This window comes from Semicossyphus pulcher, unplaced genomic scaffold (genome assembly GCF_022749685.1).
Source record: "Semicossyphus pulcher isolate SPU_LCO1_2020_fin unplaced genomic scaffold, fSemPul1.0.p SCAF_3, whole genome shotgun sequence".
Classification (NCBI taxonomy): domain Eukaryota; kingdom Metazoa; phylum Chordata; class Actinopteri; order Labriformes; family Labridae; genus Semicossyphus; species Semicossyphus pulcher.
In genome coordinates this window covers 17779675-17799255 of record NW_027211704.1, presented here as the reverse complement: position 1 = coordinate 17799255, position 19581 = coordinate 17779675, and the positions used below count along the sequence as shown (strand labels likewise).

The following is a 19581-nucleotide window of genomic DNA, read 5'->3' as shown; positions in this document are numbered from 1 at the left end:
AAGGCTCTGTGGCAACGAGAAGAGGAGGAAAAAAAAGGAGGAGGAGGGGCTGTAGTGAGCTGGTGGGCTTCCTCTGCCTCACAGACACATTTTATTGACTTGCTAATTGGATGAGGCACTCGGAGGAGAGGATGCGGTGAACGAGAGGAGCTGCTCCCCAGAGGAAGGATACAGGCACAAGGAAGCGTTGAAATCCGGCTACTTTATCTCTTTTTATTTCAAATGTTTGGAGACGTAACAACAGATGTTTTTTCCTGCATCTCCCAGTGACCCTCGCACCGTGCATACATAATTTTATGCATGACATTGTCGAACGGAGGCTCCAGCTGCTAGACGCTTCGTGACAAGTGAATGATTTTCATTTTGGTCTCTTTTGCTCCCTGTTCCCTTTCACCTGTTTTTTTCCCCCCCTCATCAGCTGGTGCTCTTTTTTTCCCCCCTCAGCCTGGTTTGATATGAATGATATTCTGGTGGCGAGATAATCTTCATCACATCAAATATACAAGGACCTGTGCGATGGATATTCTTCTGGAAAAATGAAGGTACGATATGAGCCACAGCCAAGACACACAGTGGAGTAAGGTGGGATTAATCTGCCAATATTCATTGTAGTCGTCAAGAAATGGATCAAGCGAATGTATTGACTGTTGCATAATTCCAGCCTGACATCGCCACAGAAATGTCTGCTTATAACTAGCCGTGTGTGTGCATGTCAGATTTAAACAGAATAAATGAGTTTAGAGGGAAAGCAGAGCAAAGAGAGGGGAGGATCATGAATGAATCGGTGGTAAAGAGCAGTAGTAGCGGTGTGCATTGAGGAGGATTAATGGAGGCATTAAAAAAATCAGTCTAGACTTGTTCCATCACTGGGTCAGCCTTTTTGAATGTATTCTTCAAATTTGCAACCCAAGGCATCTCTCTTTTATCACTGACTCTTCGTGTTTTTATTTTGAAAGGACACTGGGATTCCTGTCAAGTGCACAGGCCTGATGTGAGACACCGTCATCTACCCAAGGTTTGAGCAACAGATTTTCTCTCTCCTCTTCTTCAGCCTTCGCTCCATGTTGCCGTGACTGACATGTGCAGGTCTGGCTAGAGTCAGAGAGCAGGTGTCACAAGTCTGCCGTCCCAATGAGCAAGGAAGGCAACCCACAGAGACGCACCACCTACCTCATCTCCCTCACTCTGGTGAAGGTTGAGGCTGTGCCAGAGGATGTAGCTGAGAACCAGACTGAGGCTCTTCCAGAGGGGGAAGGGAGCCCTAAGAAGGAGGAGGAGGAGAATGAGGAGGAGAATGAGAAGGATGCCCCTGAAAAGGAGGAAGGACCTGTGTGTACACAAGTGAGGGAGAAAGAGCCCACACAGGTAGAGGAAGAAGAAGTGGAACAGGTGCCAGTCAAGTTTGGCAGCCCTGTTGAGAGCTGGGGGAAGCCTGAGAGGAGGGAAACTCACGGACAACAGAAGGACGTTGTGTCAGTTGGGAAAAGCAAAGACACTTTTTTTGTGCACCCACCTGTCAGGCAGATGGTCAAAGTATACGGGGGAACTACCTCTGAGGGCCCTGTGCGCAGGGAGGGGCCTCGTTCGGAGGCCATGCGCCCTAAGACGGAGCTCTACAGAGAGCCCCCCATGCTGTACCTAAAGGGGGAAAACGGAGCAGACCTGAACAGCCGCTCCCGTTGCAGCCTCCCCTTCTCCGTCCCCCCACCGCCGGTCAGTCAGCGCCCTGAAGTCCTCATGAGGTCACATACAGGAGCAGGAGGAAACTCTGCCTGCTGGAGGGATCTCAGAGAGGCCAACACAGGCCTGTATCACTCTGCAAAGACTCTGGATCGAAGGGATAACCGCTTCGGGGACCAGTCCCCCCTTATGGCAGCTACAGCTCTTGGGCCTTACAGGGCATCCTGGGCGGACAGCGATGGCAGGGGGACCCTCATCCGCCCCGGAGCCCCAATGAGCGGGGGGTTTTCTGGGATCATGACCAGGGACAGCCCTCAGTCTGAGAGATTTAAGACAGTTTCTGTTTCCTTCCCTGCACCTCCTGCCACTGATGCACCCAGGCTTCAGAAGAAAGGTACAAGTCGTACTCTGGATAACAGCGACCTACATTCCCCCTCCGACGACCTGAGGAAGGGGAAGGATGCGCAGGGAGGAACGATCCAGCGAGCTCCTCCCCGAGACCGGAAGATGCTCAAGTTCATCAGTGGCATTTTCACCAAAAGTACAGCTGCACCTCCCAGCGCCAACGCTGCACCTCCTCTCTATCCGGCCGTGGAGAGGGGCTCGAGTGAGGAGGAAGGTAAGGCCACTGCAAGCATCTGAGCCTGTGTCTGCACAGAGTACTTGATGACAGGCTTTTAATGTGAAAACTTATGGTTGTTAGAATATTTTTAACATTCCTATCACATTATTTCATACAGTTTTTGCTTTATTGATTTGGTGCTCCACAGTTTTGCACATACTAAACAAGGGGAACAGTGATTCAGGGAGCACTAGGCTACATGAACCAACATGACAGCATTCATACAACCCGGTGGATAAGAGAGAAAACCACTCTTTTTTTAGAATTTGGAAAGAAAAACAGTTGAAATAAGCACCTAAGAAGACCATTTTGGTTGATATGATTACATAATAGCACATATTCATTGCCACGTTCATTGCCCCCTGGAGTTGTGTGCTTCCTCTTGGCCACGATAAGGTCCTAATGCTCATATTATTTCAAGTTAATCGGAGTTTGGCTTCAGCACATAAATATATGATATACCTTCTGCGACTGTTTTCAGTTATAATAAGATGTTATGGACAGCAGTCATAAATGAGATGAGTCTCTTTTTAGGAAGATGCATTCATAAACATGGACACCGATTAATGGCATCAGTGTTTACAACATGTTATGAAAGCATGTTTAAACTCCAGCAGCTGATGAGACTGAGGCCGGTCTCAGATCAGGTGCAGGTAACCTCTCACGTCTTTGAGAGATTCTGCGAAACTATTTTGCTATTTCATCTCTTATCAGACATCTGAAACTAATTATTAAGGCTTTATATAACGATTTAAATATTTTACAATCTTATCTAACAATCAGGTGCTCCTTTGAAATGTAACACAGGGAGCGACAGAGGGAGCAACAAAGCACACTTTTAAACAAAATCACATGTTTTTATTCAGCTTATTTGTAAGACAGCTAACAGGTTTCATGAAAGAGCCACATGTTTGAACAGCTATCTGTATTTTAACGTGGTTATAAGTTTCACTCTATCATGGCTCTAATGGATGAGCCATAACTCCGGTTTATAAACGATCGGGAAACAATTAGTTAATGATTATTTTGGCAAATTAATTCACTGTTATCATAATCCATTAATTATTAAAGTCATTTTTCAAACAAAAATAACACACAGTTTGTCATTTTGGCTTTGGCCTATGTGTTAGTTCTCAGTATTTTAGGGTTGTATGAACAAAATAAGCTCTTTGAAGCTGTCACAGTGGACTTCAGGACCCTGTCATGGGCATCTTATAATAAGGAAAATCAATGCAGCAATATCATGATCTCTACATTTACAATAAAGATGGGTCTAAATGCATCGAAATGTTAAGTTAAGCATCTACCTTCACACATTGCTGGATCTATTTCCAATGATCTTACAGGCCTCTAAGACGTCTGAGTCTTGCATGAGACATGCAACTAAACTTAAACAAATAATATTCTAACCTCATAAATGTTGCAGTGTTTTAAATGTAAGTACAGCTTGTACTTTCTCAGCCTCACTGAACATTTTAAGAGTGTGAAGGGTTAAAATGCTGTCAGCACCAAAAGTAAAATGTTATTATGATGTTTCAGTAATTTGACTAATGAACTCAATGTTTCTGAGCTCTTTGACAAGGAATTCTCCAAACTCTGACACTGAAAACAAACAGAAATGAGTCCAGTTTAAAAAATCATGAAAGACACTTTATGAAATATTAAAATCGCTCTCTTTGAAATAAAGGAAATGATGCAACATGATCAATCTTTAATCTTTATTGATATACAAATAAAATCGTCTTTGACAGAGAGTGTGGTATCGGAGTACGCTTTGAATAATTTGTCAGGAGTAAGTGGGACATGAATAATTAAGGTTGGGGATACACAGAGCTGTGTTCATGCTGAGGAGAGTGGGACCGGGCTACTTCCTGCTCTGTGCATGGAGTTAATCAGCCTTCAAATGGAGCCTATTCATTCATCAAAGCTGTGTTGTGTTTAAGCGTTTATAAGCAGCAGAGTCAATATTGAGCCATGTTGTAGCGGTGATGTTACAAGTAAATTATTAAATAATATGTAGAAAATATTTGTCCACAGTGTCAGAATGTCAGGGACATTTTTCCACCATCATCTGTGCACAGGTGGACATCGTGTCTCGGTGCCGCTCACACCCGTCGCTGTATCCGTGAGAGACCATTTATTGTATAGAGACCCCGGCTAGAGGCTTCTGGAAAATGGAGTTGCCATGGCAACAGCAAGCCGTGAGAGATGCTATTTGGTCTGTGGTGTGACGCTGTTGATGGAGGGAGGGAGGTGAGGGGCGTGGGGATCGCCCAAAGATGGGGATTTTTTTTAAAGTTAGAATGTGTGTCCCCACAGAGCGAGCCGACACCGTGGCTCCGCCCGAGCGCAACGTGACCCAGCAGCTTCAGAGTGTGTGTGTGTGTGTGTGTGTGTGTGCAAGAAAACAGTGTGCGTGTTGTCAGGATTTCTACACAGATTTTACATTTCTTTCTTTTATCCAGAGTATGTTTGAGTCTATTTGTCCACACTGGCAGTCATTTATCTTGTTCTGTTCATCCTCATATCTGCAGATGTGTGTGTGGTGTCCTTCAAGGCTGTGTGTGTGTGTGTGTGTGTGTATGTGTGTGTGTGTGTGTGTGTGTGTGTGTGTGTGCGTTTTATTGAATCTCCATTCACAGAGGCCGCTCAGCTGCAATTCTACTGAGGTTAGAGCTGAGGCACTCAAAGCAGAATGTTAAGTGCAGCCTCAATACAAAGATTTTCTCAGCAAGTCTTCAATAAACCTTTAAAAAGTAAAACATATCTGATTGTAGCAGAAAGTGTTGCAAATAATTTGATACATTCTTTTACTTGTTTAAAGGTTGTCTTCGTCTGTAAGCTTATCCGTATTATTTCACCTCGTCTTACTCTATACCACCCTGAAACTAGAGAAGATATTTGAGCATAATGTCCTCTTTCCCTTTGCAGTACGTAGCTCAGGATTGATATTGTCTGTAGAGAGTGAAGCTGACATCCATCCATGACCTCAGAATTAAATTCAACCGTGAGCTAAGTAAAAGTAATAAAAATAAGAATAAATTCAAGCCGTTGCTGTCAAGCTTTAACTCCCACACTGACTCCAGTAAAAACTGCATAAATGCAGCTAACCTTGCTGTATTCATTATTTAAGTGTATCAGCACCAAATCTGATAAAGCATGACTTTCCACACCTTCTACACAACAAACACGCACAGCTTGGGGATCGTTGTGATCACAGTACAGCACTGAGCAGTAGATATATTTGGTCTTAATGTTGCAACTATTTGTCATTGTGACACTGGGAACACAACGCAGGTTTTTAATATTAACACTCAGTCATCATATTGTCACTGCCAAGTGTAAGTCCTTATCGCTACAACCAGAACAAACACAAACACAGCACTATTATTATTGGGCTTTATACTTTCAGTATATTTTTAAAGATCATCTTAGCGACGTAGGCGCTCAAATACGATGAGATGAGGGGGATTGTGTTTTCACAGGGAGTTCATTTACATCCGAAACACTTCTCTGTGTTTGAAAAAAAGCTTTGTCTTGATAGCGCTGTTTTATATCTCAGTAAGTGATCAGATTTAGTAAAATGATGCAAATGAAAGCCATAAAGACTTCACAGAGGAATGAGTTTTTCTAATCTCTGGAGAGACTAACGTCTGCCTCAATGATGCTGTATCACCAGATGAGTCTCTAGACATCATTTATTTTCAATCATTTCTGAAGGAGTCTTTTCATTGTTGTCAGATATAACACAAAGTTTCACATTAAAGTAACAGAAATCCAGCTGCTGATCGTCAACTATACATACATACAGCTTAGTAAGTCATATCTGTATAAGCACATCATTTTTATTTGTACCTAATTTAACCTTTGTGTGGCGCAAATCTGCTCCTTTCTGAATCAGATTTCACCTTTTTAAGTAGCATATTTGTTCATTTACTAAAACTAACTTCTATAAAATATAATTTCTATAATGAGGGAAACTGATCTGGGAACAAGACGAATGATCTCACCACAGCTGACTGAGTCCTTGTTTTACATATTAAATGACTTGCTCGGATGCTACCATAATAACAGCCAAAAACGTGGCGTGTCTAGCAATGTTAGGTTAAACTTTCAAGATATCAGGGTGCTGGTTTAGCTCAGTTGGTAGAGCAGGCGCCCCATATGCAGAGGCTACAGTCCTCAACGCACTGATCACAGGTTCAACTCCCGTTCTGCCGATCTGTTTGGTGCATGTCAACCCCCACTCTCCACCCCCACGTTTCCTGTCTCGCTTCATCTGTCCTATCTAATAAAGACAAAAGCCAAAAAAATAATCTTTAAAAAAAACAAAAAAACAAACTTTCAAGATATCCAGCATGCTCATTAACTCATGAAGACTCACACATTTTTTCGCTTGAATGAATTCTCTGGGTGTTCAGTCTCACTGCTCCCTGACTCACTGTGCCCACTGACAGTCAGACCAAACCTGGCTAGCAGTCTCGATGCTACTCTTTAGGAACGCCACCAACATTTTGTGGAAATAAGGTATTATTCATAGACTGCATAAATAAGGTAGTATTTAATGTCACGAAAGTTAGACAAGGAGTCCAGTAGCAACCTTTTCTTTGTTAATTAACAGAAAGATGTCTGGGTCTTGTTAAGCTTAGCTTAACACAAAGACTTGGAGCAGGGAGCACACTTAGCCCAGTTAGCTAGAAAAATGCAGACCAGTTTCGACCGGGTTAGCATTTAATTCTTAGATATTGATGTTTTCTTACTAGAGATGCTCTGATTCAATAAAGGTATTTTTAATTAAATCCTTGGCTCGGTGTGAGTGTGCCTGAAGAAAGCCCAATGGCGTCCCTCCCTCGATAGCCCAGTTAGCTTTTCTAAACCAGTGACCAGAGGTAGTCCCCTCATTGTGAAGGTGCCTACATACACTCTCAATATGGAGTCACAGGTGTGTTTTTGTCTAATTTGGATGCTAACAACAATACATCATGTACGTAAATTTAAAGTTAAGTTGTATTTTTAGCTTTTAATGGAGGTAAACCACCTTAATTGTCTTGCTTACAGTGAGATAAGAAGGAAAAGTAAGATTATTCCAATACGTCAATGGACATAGAGAGTCATACAGTCCAGCTTAGCTGTTTGTATCCTGTTGTCTTTTTATATAGCAAGTTAAAAATGAATTAAGTCATTACAGACTGAGCTATTTCTTAAGTTTTTATGACTAAATCCTTTCTTCCCCTCTTTTACTGTCAATTTCCTTCCCTGCAGCTGTGTGCACGAGCACTCAAGAATGGACCATGAGCCAAACAATACAAGAGCTTCACCTGGTGAGCGCTAGGAAAAGATATAGTTTTTACAATCAAATGCTATTTAATGTTAAGTTAATATTTTCTGTGTGTGCGCCTTTGTGTTTGTTTTCTGCAGGGTGTTTTGGGAGGTCTGTGCAGTGGCAAGTCTGCTCTGGTCCACAGACACTTAACAGGAAGTTACCTGCAGTTGGAGAACGCTGAAGGTTTGTTTCTTATGTTCTCACCTACAATCTTTTTATTCTTTTACATTGTCAGTACACAACTGTCAAGTACCATTTTCACAGGGTGGCCATTTTTCTCCTTGCTTTAGGTTTGAAGCTCAAATGCTGTTATAATTTTGTACAGAGTGTGTTTCAGGTTTTCATATTCTATCAATGTAGAGGAATATGACAACTAACGTTAAGCTAACGTTAGCATTAACTAATTCCTAGCAAACATTTCAGTTAGCTAGCTAATGTGAGTGTTAGCTAGGAGTTCTTTCTGCTCCTAATGTATCGTGTTATACTTTCTAACTGTAATGTTAGCCAGGAAGTTGTTGCATGCTAACATTAGCTGTTGTCCATCTGTAGCTAATGAGTTGTCAAATATGTTGTTTCGACTTGAAATGTGGTACTTTGTCCCTCTGGTTTTAAAGGGTCAGAAACAGTGAAATGATAACCATAGGTCAGATTCCCAGATGTTCTTAAAACCAATAAGAAATGATGATGATGAATGAAATGATTAGAATTTGTCACCAGGCAGTTCTTCATTAAAAAAGGCATTTGAGCTTCCCAAGCTTGACTTTAGAAGAGAATGGGCGCTAGGGATTAGTCACTGCAGACATTTTTCTACTTTTCATAAACTGGTGTATCTAATATTTTTTACACTGGCTTCAAGATTATGTTACTAGTTACAACTCATACTTGTATATTTCGACTGTACTTGCAGGGCGCCAGTACATTAAGGACGTCCTGGTTGATGGGCAGAGCCACCTGATGCTGATCAGAGAAGAGACAGAACTCCCAGATGCTCAGGTTGGTTAGGAACTAATGTGAAAATGTGAAAAAGTCCTTCCGTTCGCCCTACGACTGTGTATTTTGAGTGCTACTCTCCTCCTTTTTTCGCTTCTCCTCAGTTTGCAAGTTGGGTGGATGCAGTGATCCTGGTCTTCAGTTTGGAAAATGAGGCCAGCTTCCAGGAAGTTTACAAAATCTACCACCAGCTTGCCGTCCACCGGCCTGTATCTGAGATAGCTTTCATAGTAGTTGGCACCCAAGGTAAGAGGCTAACACACAACATGTGCTTTGATTCAAATGACAGCAGAGGTGGACTTGTGTTGTATTTGTGTATTTTTCTAGACAAGATCAGCAGCACCAACCCCAGAGTAATCGATGATGCCAGGGCCAGACAGCTGTGCTCAGACGTGCGGCGCTGCACCTACTACGAGACCTGTGCGACGTATGGACTTAATGTGAACAGAGTCTTCACTGATGGTGTGTGTCAGGATTCTGCTGCAGAAGATACAGACATGAGAAGGATATCTGCCTGCTAATGTTTGGTTTTTTGTTCCACAGCTGCTCAGAAGATCATGGCAGCCAAGAAACAAGCTGCTCTGCTGGCTTCCTGTAAATCTCTTCCTAACTCTCCCAGTCACTCTGGAGGCTCCACCCCAGTGTCCGGTGTGTTTCCAGGACAGGTAAAACACTTCCACACTCTTTGAAAAATTGGCACTAAGCTGCACCATTTACATGTGTTGAGTGTACTGTAATTTCAGGGTTATTTTCGAGCGTACTGTTGTAACAAACTCAATTATCTCCCTTTTCTGCTCAATTATCTCTTCATCGCCCCCGCCTCCTCCTGCTCCGGCTCCTTCCTCTCTTCAGGCCAGCAACGGTGGTCAGAGCAGTGATTACTCCTCATCACTTCCCTCCACTCCTGTGATCAGCCATAAAGAGATTGGCAAGGCGGCCAGAGGAGAAAAACAGGAAGGTGCCACGCCTGGGTCAGTCCGCAGCGCCACACGGAGACGCACCCCCAGATTTGCGGTAAATAATAATAAGTCAAGTGTATTTTGGATGCTCAGGCCGTCATGCTTATGAACATATGTTATAGATTTTTCTTTTTTTGTTTTGACCTGGCATGTTACCATCTTCCGATTTAAAAAAACTAATGAAACTTGGAACAAGATTATTGGCACTAAAAGACAAACCAAGGCCCAGCCCCTGTGTAGCACTGTAGTCACGGGGTGAAATGTTCCATACAATTTATCTGTCCCTTTCCTTTAATCATGATATTTCTCTGGTTTTTATTTGTTAAAACAAAAAACATTCTCACCTAGGAAAAAATTAGTCACCAAGGTTTTGTCACCTTTCAAGTTTAGATTAATAAAATAAAATTAAAATGTAATGTTTAAAAACCAAAACCACCTTAATCAGCTGTATGTAAAACAAAATAACAGATTGGAAAATTTTAAATTGAATCTCTGTTCAGACGTAGGGGGCCTTTCTGGGTGGAGTTTGCATGTTCTCCCCGGGTGCTCCGGCTTCCTCCCACAGTCAAAAGACTAAGTGAATCTAAGTCTAAAATTGGCTATAGGTGCAAGTGGGAAAGGTTGTCTCTCTGTGAGTCAGCCCTGTGATTGACAGGTGTCCAGGGTGTACCCGCCCCTCGCCCAATGACAGCTGGGATAGTCTCCAGCCCCCCCGCGACCCTAAACAGGATAAGTGGTATAGATAATGGATGGATGGATGGATGGACTATAACTTGATTTGGGTTTTAACTTTAAAACTGGCTGACGTCAGGGGACTACTGGTAATCAATACATATTTATTAGTGCAGCTTTAAAGTTAGGCTGAATTTCTCTGAACTCCTGGAGACATTGCTTACATTATAAGCCAGCTTTTGCAGACAGTAAAAACACAGTAAATACTTTCAATGGTTTTTAAATAAAAGTACCTAAATGCATAGATTTAATGCATTTAATGCATAGCACCTAAATTACAGTTTGAAGCCAATTACCCCGTTCTTAATGCAGTCGTTGTGTCTCGTGTTCTTTTTCTAGGGTCGCAGAGGCAGTGACTCAAACAGACGGAGCGCAGACTTTAAAGGAGATCTTGGCAGTGGACGCTGTATTCCCATCAAACAGGTAGGTTGCAGGTGTGCAATTGATGCAGAAACAAATATGATATCTGTAATGACCCTGCGCAGAGGACATCACACCAGCAGTCACTTGAAATCAAATTTGTGAAGGCAGTTTCATCATGTGGAGAGATGAAGTGTTGCGATCTCCCATATTGGCCTGATGAAAAGGAGAGTGGGTGTTTTTTGGCAGCCGGCAGTCATCATGCTGCTGAAATGTGCAAGATGAACACACAAGACATTTGCAATAAATTCTCACTCCTCGGTTCTTTCATCTCCATCAGGGCATCTTGCTGAAGCGCAGTGGAAACTCGCTCAATAAAGAGTGGAAGAAGAAGTATGTGACGCTGTCCAACGACGGCATCCTGTCCTATCACTCCAGTGTCCACGTGAGTCAGTGTGTTAACACAGAGATCTGAAGCACAATGCTGCTGGGAGCACCTCTGATGGAGAGGTTGATGGTAATGGCTGTGGTTTTTCTTGGCAGGACTACATGCTGAATGCTCCGGGGAAAGAGATGGACCTGCTGCGAGTGACTGTGAAGGTGCCAGGGAAGAGGCCGCCTCGTGCCGTTCCTGCCCCACCTGCCTGTGGCCTTCCACCCGGGCTTAACGGGCGCGTCAAAGATGTACCAGGACCTGAGGGTGTCAGCCCAGGTCAGAGAATAAACATTTGTTTTTTTAATTTAAACTTGGATTCATCAAAAATGAATACTTAGCTAAACCTACCCCTTAATCTGTGCATGAAACAACAACAGAAAATACATTTTAAGTAGTATTTAGTATCTAGAAGTATTTTCCAACTTTCAGAGGAAGAGTACTAAAAAGTTCTGCAGTTATTTCTCTGTTTCTTGAATTTAAGGCTTTCTCTCGAACAGAGGTCAAGTATCCACGGTAGGAGGGGAAAAAAGTGCAAGTGTAGCAAAGTCTTTGCGAAAGAACAAAAGAGCTCACAAGGGATTTTTACTCGACTTCAGGACTTCTTCAGTCAGACGCTGTATCTTTAATTTCCTCTGGGGTTCATGCAGAATCAGTGTTAGATTTCTGTACTTCTCTCTTAAAGTTGATGTTTGTCTATTATTAACTACATGCTTGCATTCACTTATTTAGTCCCTGTCAGCGCCAGCAGCCTCCTGCAGGTGGAGGAGATGGAGGGGCTGGGAGGTGCACTGTTTCTGAGGAGTAACAGAGGCGTGCAGCGATGCCCCTCCAATCTGTCCAACCACGCTCAAAGTGTTGGTGAGCAAAGGACCTTCATTTGTGCATTTAATTAGCTTAAAACCCTTGCAGGTTTTGCCGCAGATACATTTAAGGTAATTCATTCTGTGTTTGTGTTGCCAGACTCTGCAGTCGAGGGTGTCTCCAGCTCCTCCTCCACCAAAGACTTCGGCTCCTCCTCCCCGGTGACGGACAGGAAGAAGCATCGCAGAAAGAAGAGCATGAACATGAAAGGAGATGCGACTCTTGGCCAAGCAGACGGTAAACGTTCAGAACTTCATGTGTTTTTAAATGTTAAAGGAAGAAATTATTGCTAACTTTATGTTAAGTTAGATGATAGTTTAACATTTTTATTTCCTCTCTCTCTTGTTGGCTGTTCTGTGACGCTTTCTGTCTTCTCTTGCAGCCAAGCGCAAAATGTGGAAACTTAAAAGCTTTGGTAGCTTAAGAAACGTAAGCAAGACAGGTAATGTTAATCCGTCAGGTTGCATCTTATTAAACTCTGTCTGACCCTCTGATACTGCCTGCTAGTGCTGCTGTTATTGTGCTTCCCCGTAGGACACTACATTATGTCAAGCATTTGTTGTAGAATGGCTTAAATTACAACTTTTCTAAATGTTTTATTGTCATACACCTGAATCTTACTAATACTGGATGTTTAAGTGCTGTGTTTCTTACAAACCATGTTAATACTAACATTAAGTAATATTGCTGAAATGTCTATATCTCTGTGACTGCTTTAACTTTCTACAGGAGCAGAAAATTATCTGATAAAAAATCTCTTGAATTCATGTTTCTCTGCGTCAGATGAGGACAACTTTGACTTCCTGGTCGTGTCGAGCACCGGCCAGACGTGGCACTTTGAAGCCCAGAGTGTGGAGGAGAGGGACTCCTGGGTCCAAGCCATCGAGAGCCAGATCCTGGCCAGCCTGCAGCTGTGTGAGAGCAACAAAAACAAGGCAAGAACAAAAGCCACACAGTATTGTATCTACACAGTATTCAGCAATTTAAATTCTTTTTCCACCTTAATTTCAATTAATTAACTTGATTCATTATGTCTGGTTTTGTGACGCCCTGAAACGTCATGATTTAGCAGTTGTTGTTGTTATTGTTGTAATCTAAAGAAAACATCATCAAAAAAATCAAATTTTTACGATGAGGCCCTGTTGACATTTTGCCCCATAAAAGGCAGGAGAGATGTGCTACACTAAATAAGATTTAAAAAAAGCAATCCAGTTAGATTGTAACATTTCACTTAATATAATATGTGGCTGCCGTTGGTCCCGTTTTCTCCACATCCCCTCCAGCACTTAGGGACGCAGATGAATCATAGTTAGCATATTTATCTGGTGTAATAAAATGCTGCATCTGTATCCAGGCATATTCGCTCCACAAGTGTGAAGCTATTGTGTTTTGGCCCCTCTACAGCGACGACTTAACTGACAAATGACAAAATATTATGAATATTGAGATGAAGTGTTGTCTCACTTCATCTCGGAGAACATAACAGGCTCTTTTACAGCCACAAAGCGAGCTCAAATACAGCTGCTTTTTCTGTACAGATGTGCCTTTGTTAGTCTAACATGGCCCAGAATGTACCTGCTCGCATTGAGGAGGGTAGCTGATACACCTGAGGGTGTGTTTATGCAGATCATGTAATGTAGCACAATACTAGCAGCCATATGGGCATGAAATTGTGTCTATGTTTCCATCTGCTCAGACAACCTCTGAGTGCACGTCGACAGAACAGTTCTTTAGGCTTTTGTTCGCAGAGGATCAGAGCTAAAAACATAAAGGCGATGCAGTGAAATCTCTGTGTAGTACAGAGTTGTGTGGAGGACAGGTGTCTGCAGGATGAGCGGAGCTATTAAAGATTTAAGCAAAACTCCAAACACAGTTTTATATCTTTAAGGCTTTTAAGCTGCTTAAACTAACTCTTGCTTTACTCAAAGTTTTATAGTAGAGGCGTCATTTTACATATTAAAATGTATCCAACTGTGACTACTAGAAGGCAACCTTACCTATCTTGTGGAGCTGCCATTACTGCGATGGCAACTGTTGCTGCCTGTCACAGCAGCATAGTTAGTTGTATTAAAGATGTTAGACGGCTGCCTCTCGTTACTGATGAAGGTACCTTAATCAGGCGATCTTACCATAATCTAGATTTACATATTAGACATCGGTTACAACAGCCAGATTACATAATGGAGAAATAGAGCCATCCGGCATGATGAAGTGCTGTTTAATATAACATTATTGTACTCGCTAGTTAGCTTAATCATTTACAGCTGCATTTAATCATCACAAACTAGTTGCATTGTCAAATATTTTAATGTTTTTAATAGATATTCATTCAGCACATATTTTCTATGTTTCTGCTCGTGCAGCTGCTCGTGCAGCTGCTCTGTAATGATTACATGCAGCTCTTACTTGGTTATGCTAACTAGCTAGTAGAGGAATGTTATACTAGATCATTTAGATAATCGCCTGGCGATGAACAACAAAATGCGTCTACAGGCCAGTCAGAGAGAGCAAAAATGACTGTAATAATAATATAATAATTATAATATTCTCCTCTGCGTCACCAGTGAATCTATGGAGACTGTCCGGTCTCATACAGGGGCACTCTTCATGACGTTAAAGCTTGTGTATTGTGCACCTTTTTTTTTCCAAAGCTAAAGTTTGTCACGATTGTTAGAGCAGCTGATTAACTCCACAGGTTCTTCCCAATGTCCTTACATCGTTGAAAGTGAAGTTACACAGAAAGTAGCGGTAAATGTAGAAACATGTTCACGTCTGAGGACAGCTTGCATTCAAACGCACTGATGTTGTAGGGAGACGCGGCTTGTCGACTTCCGGTTATTCCCCAGATTAGTGTATAGGCAACAGATTGTAGTTCACATTTAAAAGGGACATTAGCTTCCTTCAGAAGTACATTTAGAGGGCGGTATAATCAGTGTGATGTGTATTTGCACCTTGGGATCCTGTATAGAACAGTTTTCTCTTAGGGGAAGTTAACCTTGACTCTCTTCTCATCCTCTTAAGATACTGTTACAGCTGCTGCTTTAAAAAAGACATGAAGGCAGCTAATTAGACCGCCAAAACCTGCCCCTACACCACCCTGTACTGCCCAGACTGTCCACTAATAGGCTGTGCTGGTTTCTGTTCATGAATGCATCCTGGTGTGGAATTAGTCCAATCATCTCCAAAAATCATCATTTCCATTTATACTATGATTCTGAATGATTACTTAAATCCCACAATGCATTGCTCTATTAGTGTTATGAGAATTGTGTGTCCTAGAGGCCCAAGCCAATAATTTTAAAGCTTTTAATGGTCATAATAATGATTATAGCCCTCAACCACAGCCTGTTCACTTGAATTATATAATTACTATTGTAATGAGAGCAGCTGGCAGAGCTAATATCACAGAGGGTTAGTATGCTGGTGTTTCTCTTCTTCTAACCGTACACGATCTGTGTTTTCAGGCTCGCAGGAACAGCCAGAGCGAGGCGGTGGTTCTGCAGGCGATCCGTAACGCGAAGGGCAACAACTTCTGTGTGGACTGCGACGCTCCGAGTCAGTGACACACATTCAAAGCTTCTTCTCCTCTTTGTGCATGTTCAGATCTGAGTCTGGTGCAGGCTGATTACTCATCTCGTCTCATTTCAGCCCTGTGCGTGTGTCATCAGTCCTCCCACGCACACTTGTCATTTGCTCCTCGCCTTTGTGTTCCATTTCAAAGTCTGTGATGTCGAAATAATGATCAACCAGGTTTTCCACAATGACTAAGTTGCATTGTGTTAGGATACTTTATGAGGGGGGCAAGAAACAGCAGAATGTGGAGTTAACCGCATTTGAAGCTCTGCATATGATCACACTATTCTGTATCTCCCACGATTATAACATCTAAAGGGGGCTTTCCATATCGTAAACAGTCCAAGGAAGACAACTTACAGTATAATGACACTTAACATATTGTTTTATAAAATACAGCAGCATTGGTTCAGATGTTTGATAGATTTATTACATGCAGAACACAAAATAGTGTAACTTTTGAATGTTATTGTTTACATACTGTTAGTGTTGACATTTTGATAAGATAAGGTAGAGCTTTATTAATCTTGAAGGATCTTATAGTGCCAGATAGCTCCAAAAATATGTCTGCCAGACAACTTCTGCTTTGTAAATTGCAAACCAAATTAACCAGTTACAGAAGTTCAGACATATTGAGCAATGGGCTGCAAAGCAAAATAATAATGGACCTTTGTTTTTAGAAAACTAGTCAGCAGAAATTCACTAATATTCCCTATGATTAAGACCTGCTTCTTTGATATTTCCAAACCAAAGAAATACAAATGAAATGCTGAATATTGCTTCTCATGTTGGAACATATTCAGACTTTCAGGGGAACTCTTCTGTGGCATGACTTGGCCAAACTGGCCTATTTAAAGGGAGGTATTACGCTAATTTCGAGCTTCATATTTCTCTCTTTGACAGCTGTGGAGTAGCTTAGCATAATTTACAGTTTAAAAAAAACTCATACAGCCTCTGCCTGAAACGACTCAGGCAGCTCTGTCACTTTAAGAAACCCCGCCCCTACAAGCACACTTTCTTCTGATTGGCCAGCTCTCCAAAGCTGAGGCTGCGTTTTGTGACGTCACAAAGTGCAGCGTGTAGAAAAAACTGTGTGAAACCTGGCGTTCACAGCAGGCTGCAGAGTGAGCAGAGAAGCCTGGGGATTACACCAACATACTTTTACCTACAGATTTGAATCTTCAGCCACATTTAGTCTGGACATTGTAACATTATAAACTGTATGTGTCTTAAAATGTGAAACAGCATAATACCCCCTGTTTAAATACCAAGTAACAAATTAAAATTTAAAAAATCTAACAACTATGTTTGTCGTGTTCTGATCTAAGATCCCACCTGGGCCAGTCTGAACCTGGGCGCTCTTATATGCATCGAGTGTTCAGGGATCCACAGAAACTTGGGGACCCACCTGTCGCGTGTCCGCTCGCTGGACCTTGATGATCTGCCACGGGAGCTCACGCTGGTTCTCAGCGCCATCGGGAACCACATGGTGAACAGTATATGGGAGGCGCGCACGCTGGGCCGCCGTAAACCAGCACCTGATGCTACACGGTAAAGACTTTTGATGTGACAAAAGGCTGCACTCCTTTACTTGAGCAGTATGTAGGTATGAGCTGGATAGTTCTGAAGTGTGTGTTTTGAAGTTTCAGGAGAAAGACTTGAAATGTTTCACTGCATATTCATCGTGTCTCTGCTTTCTGTGCTCCTGCAGTGAGGAGCGGGAGTCATGGATCAGGGCCAAATATGAGCAGAAACTGTTTGTGGCACCGTTGCCTCCTCCCACTCCTGGCGAGGGCCCCGACATCACGCTCTCTGGTCGCCTTCTCCTGGCAGTGATGGAGCACAACCTCCCCAAGCTGCTGCTCCTTTTGGCCCACTGCACTAAGGAGGACATGAACGCCCCCCTCAGCCTGGCCATCTCCTCTCGGTCGCTCATGGCGCTGCGCCTGCCCGGCTCTGCCCTGCACGCCGCCTGTCAGCAGGGTGACGTGGTGATGACGCAGCTTCTTGTTTGGGTGCGTTTCATCCTCTCGTAGGACTTAACCAAACTTTTTTTATGGAAGGCCCGTTTCGTGTCAACCAATAAGTGCAATGCAAAGGAAGAGAGACAGAGTACAGAGCAGGTACAGCTCTGATAAGGTGTGAAATTAATTTAAAGATTTTCAGCATCATTTTTACTTATGCAGGACTTGCAATGTAATAAATGTCGCCCTTCAAGAAACTCTAAGTGATTCCCTCAGCAAAAACAAAAGGTGTTAAAAAGTGACGACGCAGCAGACCACTCAAGGGTGATCTATAAGTGTGAAAGGCACTAAAGCTCACTGAGTCGCACCTTGTTGGGATAATTTCAAACAGTCTTTTTAGGTCAAAGTTGCATTTTTCTTCACTTTTGATGAAACTTTCTTGAAATGTAACTAACAGGACGGTCTAATCTGTTTTTATGTCTCTTCAGTACGGCTGTGACGTTCGATACCGGGACGCTCAGGGCCAGACCGCGCTGGTTCAGGCCCGCAGTGCGGGCAGCCAGGAGTGTGTCGACATCTTGCTCCAGTACGGGTGCCCTAATGAACTGTCCCCATCCGTCGCCTCTGCAGTCAGCTTCGCAGCAGCCGCGACATCCAGCTTCCCTGTTGCGATGACGCCGAGCCTGACAGTCGCCACCACGCTGAGGATCTCGCACAAGAGCGGCGGCACCAGCCTGAGCTACAGCACCACCAGAAGAGCAGTGTCATAATGGAAATGTGCTGTGGTTTTGTGTGTGTGTTTGTGTGTGTGTGTGTGTGAGTCTGCTACAATGATTGAACCAAAACGAAAGTTTTCCTGACTATACTTTCTACGCAGACGCTGAGAGGAAGAACATTACAGACGGACGCCTCTGCGTTCAGATTTAAAAGGAATGTATTGCACTGTATACCAGCCGGTATGAGTCATATTTCATCATGCAGTCGATGTTCTACTTGAGTCTCAACTCAATTAAGAACGGGAATTTGCCTTCGGCCTCAAACAGCATAGCTGAGCATCTCGAGGCCAGAAGTAAAGAACTGCAATAAGTTTACAACTTTCAAGTCCGTCTATATCTGCTGAAAATCCACAAACAAATCCACACTTCTTAACTTTATTGACAGCGAATGTCAGTTTTCAATTCAGAGTGCTTACACTGTGTTACGTTCAACACAGCCGGTCGTTCAGTGCTTAAATAATGTTGTGTATGTTGAAAAAAAAAAACCTTTACCGTGGCTGAAAAAGAGGGGCTGTTTTAAAGATAATCAAAATAACTGTATAGAAATGCATTGATAAAATAATATAATTATAAAAATGCTTCATTTGAAAGATTGTTATTGTATGATTTGTACAGTTGGGTCTGTGTATAAAAGTCAAAGAGTTGCTCTTAAGCTGATCAGAGATTTCCTGTGCAGCGTCTTGGTTTCCTTTAACTGATTAACTCTTTGACGTCCCAGACTGAGATTTCTATGTTCTGTTTGTATCACTGTGTGCGACAGAAACACTGTACATGACCTGTGCATTACAACTCCAGCAGCAGCAGCTCATTATCGAGGCGAGTGTAATACTAGATGTATAACCGAACAAGCGAAATGCCTTGATTTTGATTGAATGTATACAAAAACAGATGAGTTCAAAAACTAGCATTTGTTTTACACTTGATACTGTTTTAGTGGGCTGTCAGGGCGTTTTAACTTTTATTTAACTAATTTAACTCCTTCTGTGACTAATTGAATAGTTTGGTTTAGTAGATTTAAACAAAGGCTCTAATATATAAAACTGGGACTTTGAAAGTGGCTGAAAAATCGACATGAGATAGAGGAATGTTGCCTGATTTCATACTTTAAAAGAAGGCATAAAAAACAACCCTCCTGCAGTACTGTATGTATTTTGTGTTATCTAAAGACTCCGCTGAGTGTACATGTCTGTGATGTAAGCATCTCTCTCATTTGTATTTTTTTACTCATGCGATGATTCATAGAGCATTCATCATCAATACACTGAGGCTACTGCCCAAGCTGTGCTGTTCTGAGCTGTGTCTTTT

The 19581-nt window shown here is 42.5% G+C and overlaps 1 protein-coding gene across 1 annotated transcript; it reads left to right on the top strand.

Annotated features, from left to right (window-relative positions):
- Positions 1-423: 423 nt before the first annotated feature.
- On the top strand, positions 424-19565 carry LOC138605427 (arf-GAP with GTPase, ANK repeat and PH domain-containing protein 1-like). Its single transcript, XM_069677675.1, has 20 exons — positions 424-542; positions 957-2299; positions 7565-7623; positions 7721-7808; positions 8533-8618; positions 8720-8861; positions 8943-9077; positions 9159-9280; positions 9468-9629; positions 10646-10729; positions 11007-11111; positions 11210-11378; positions 11832-11960; positions 12063-12200; positions 12346-12405; positions 12747-12898; positions 15428-15518; positions 16865-17087; positions 17248-17551; positions 17989-19565. The coding sequence occupies exons 2-20, from the start codon at positions 1132-1134 to the stop codon at positions 18268-18270; spliced, it is 3699 nt and encodes a 1232-aa protein (XP_069533776.1). The 5' UTR covers positions 424-542; positions 957-1131; the 3' UTR covers positions 18271-19565.
- Positions 19566-19581: the final 16 nt, after the last annotated feature.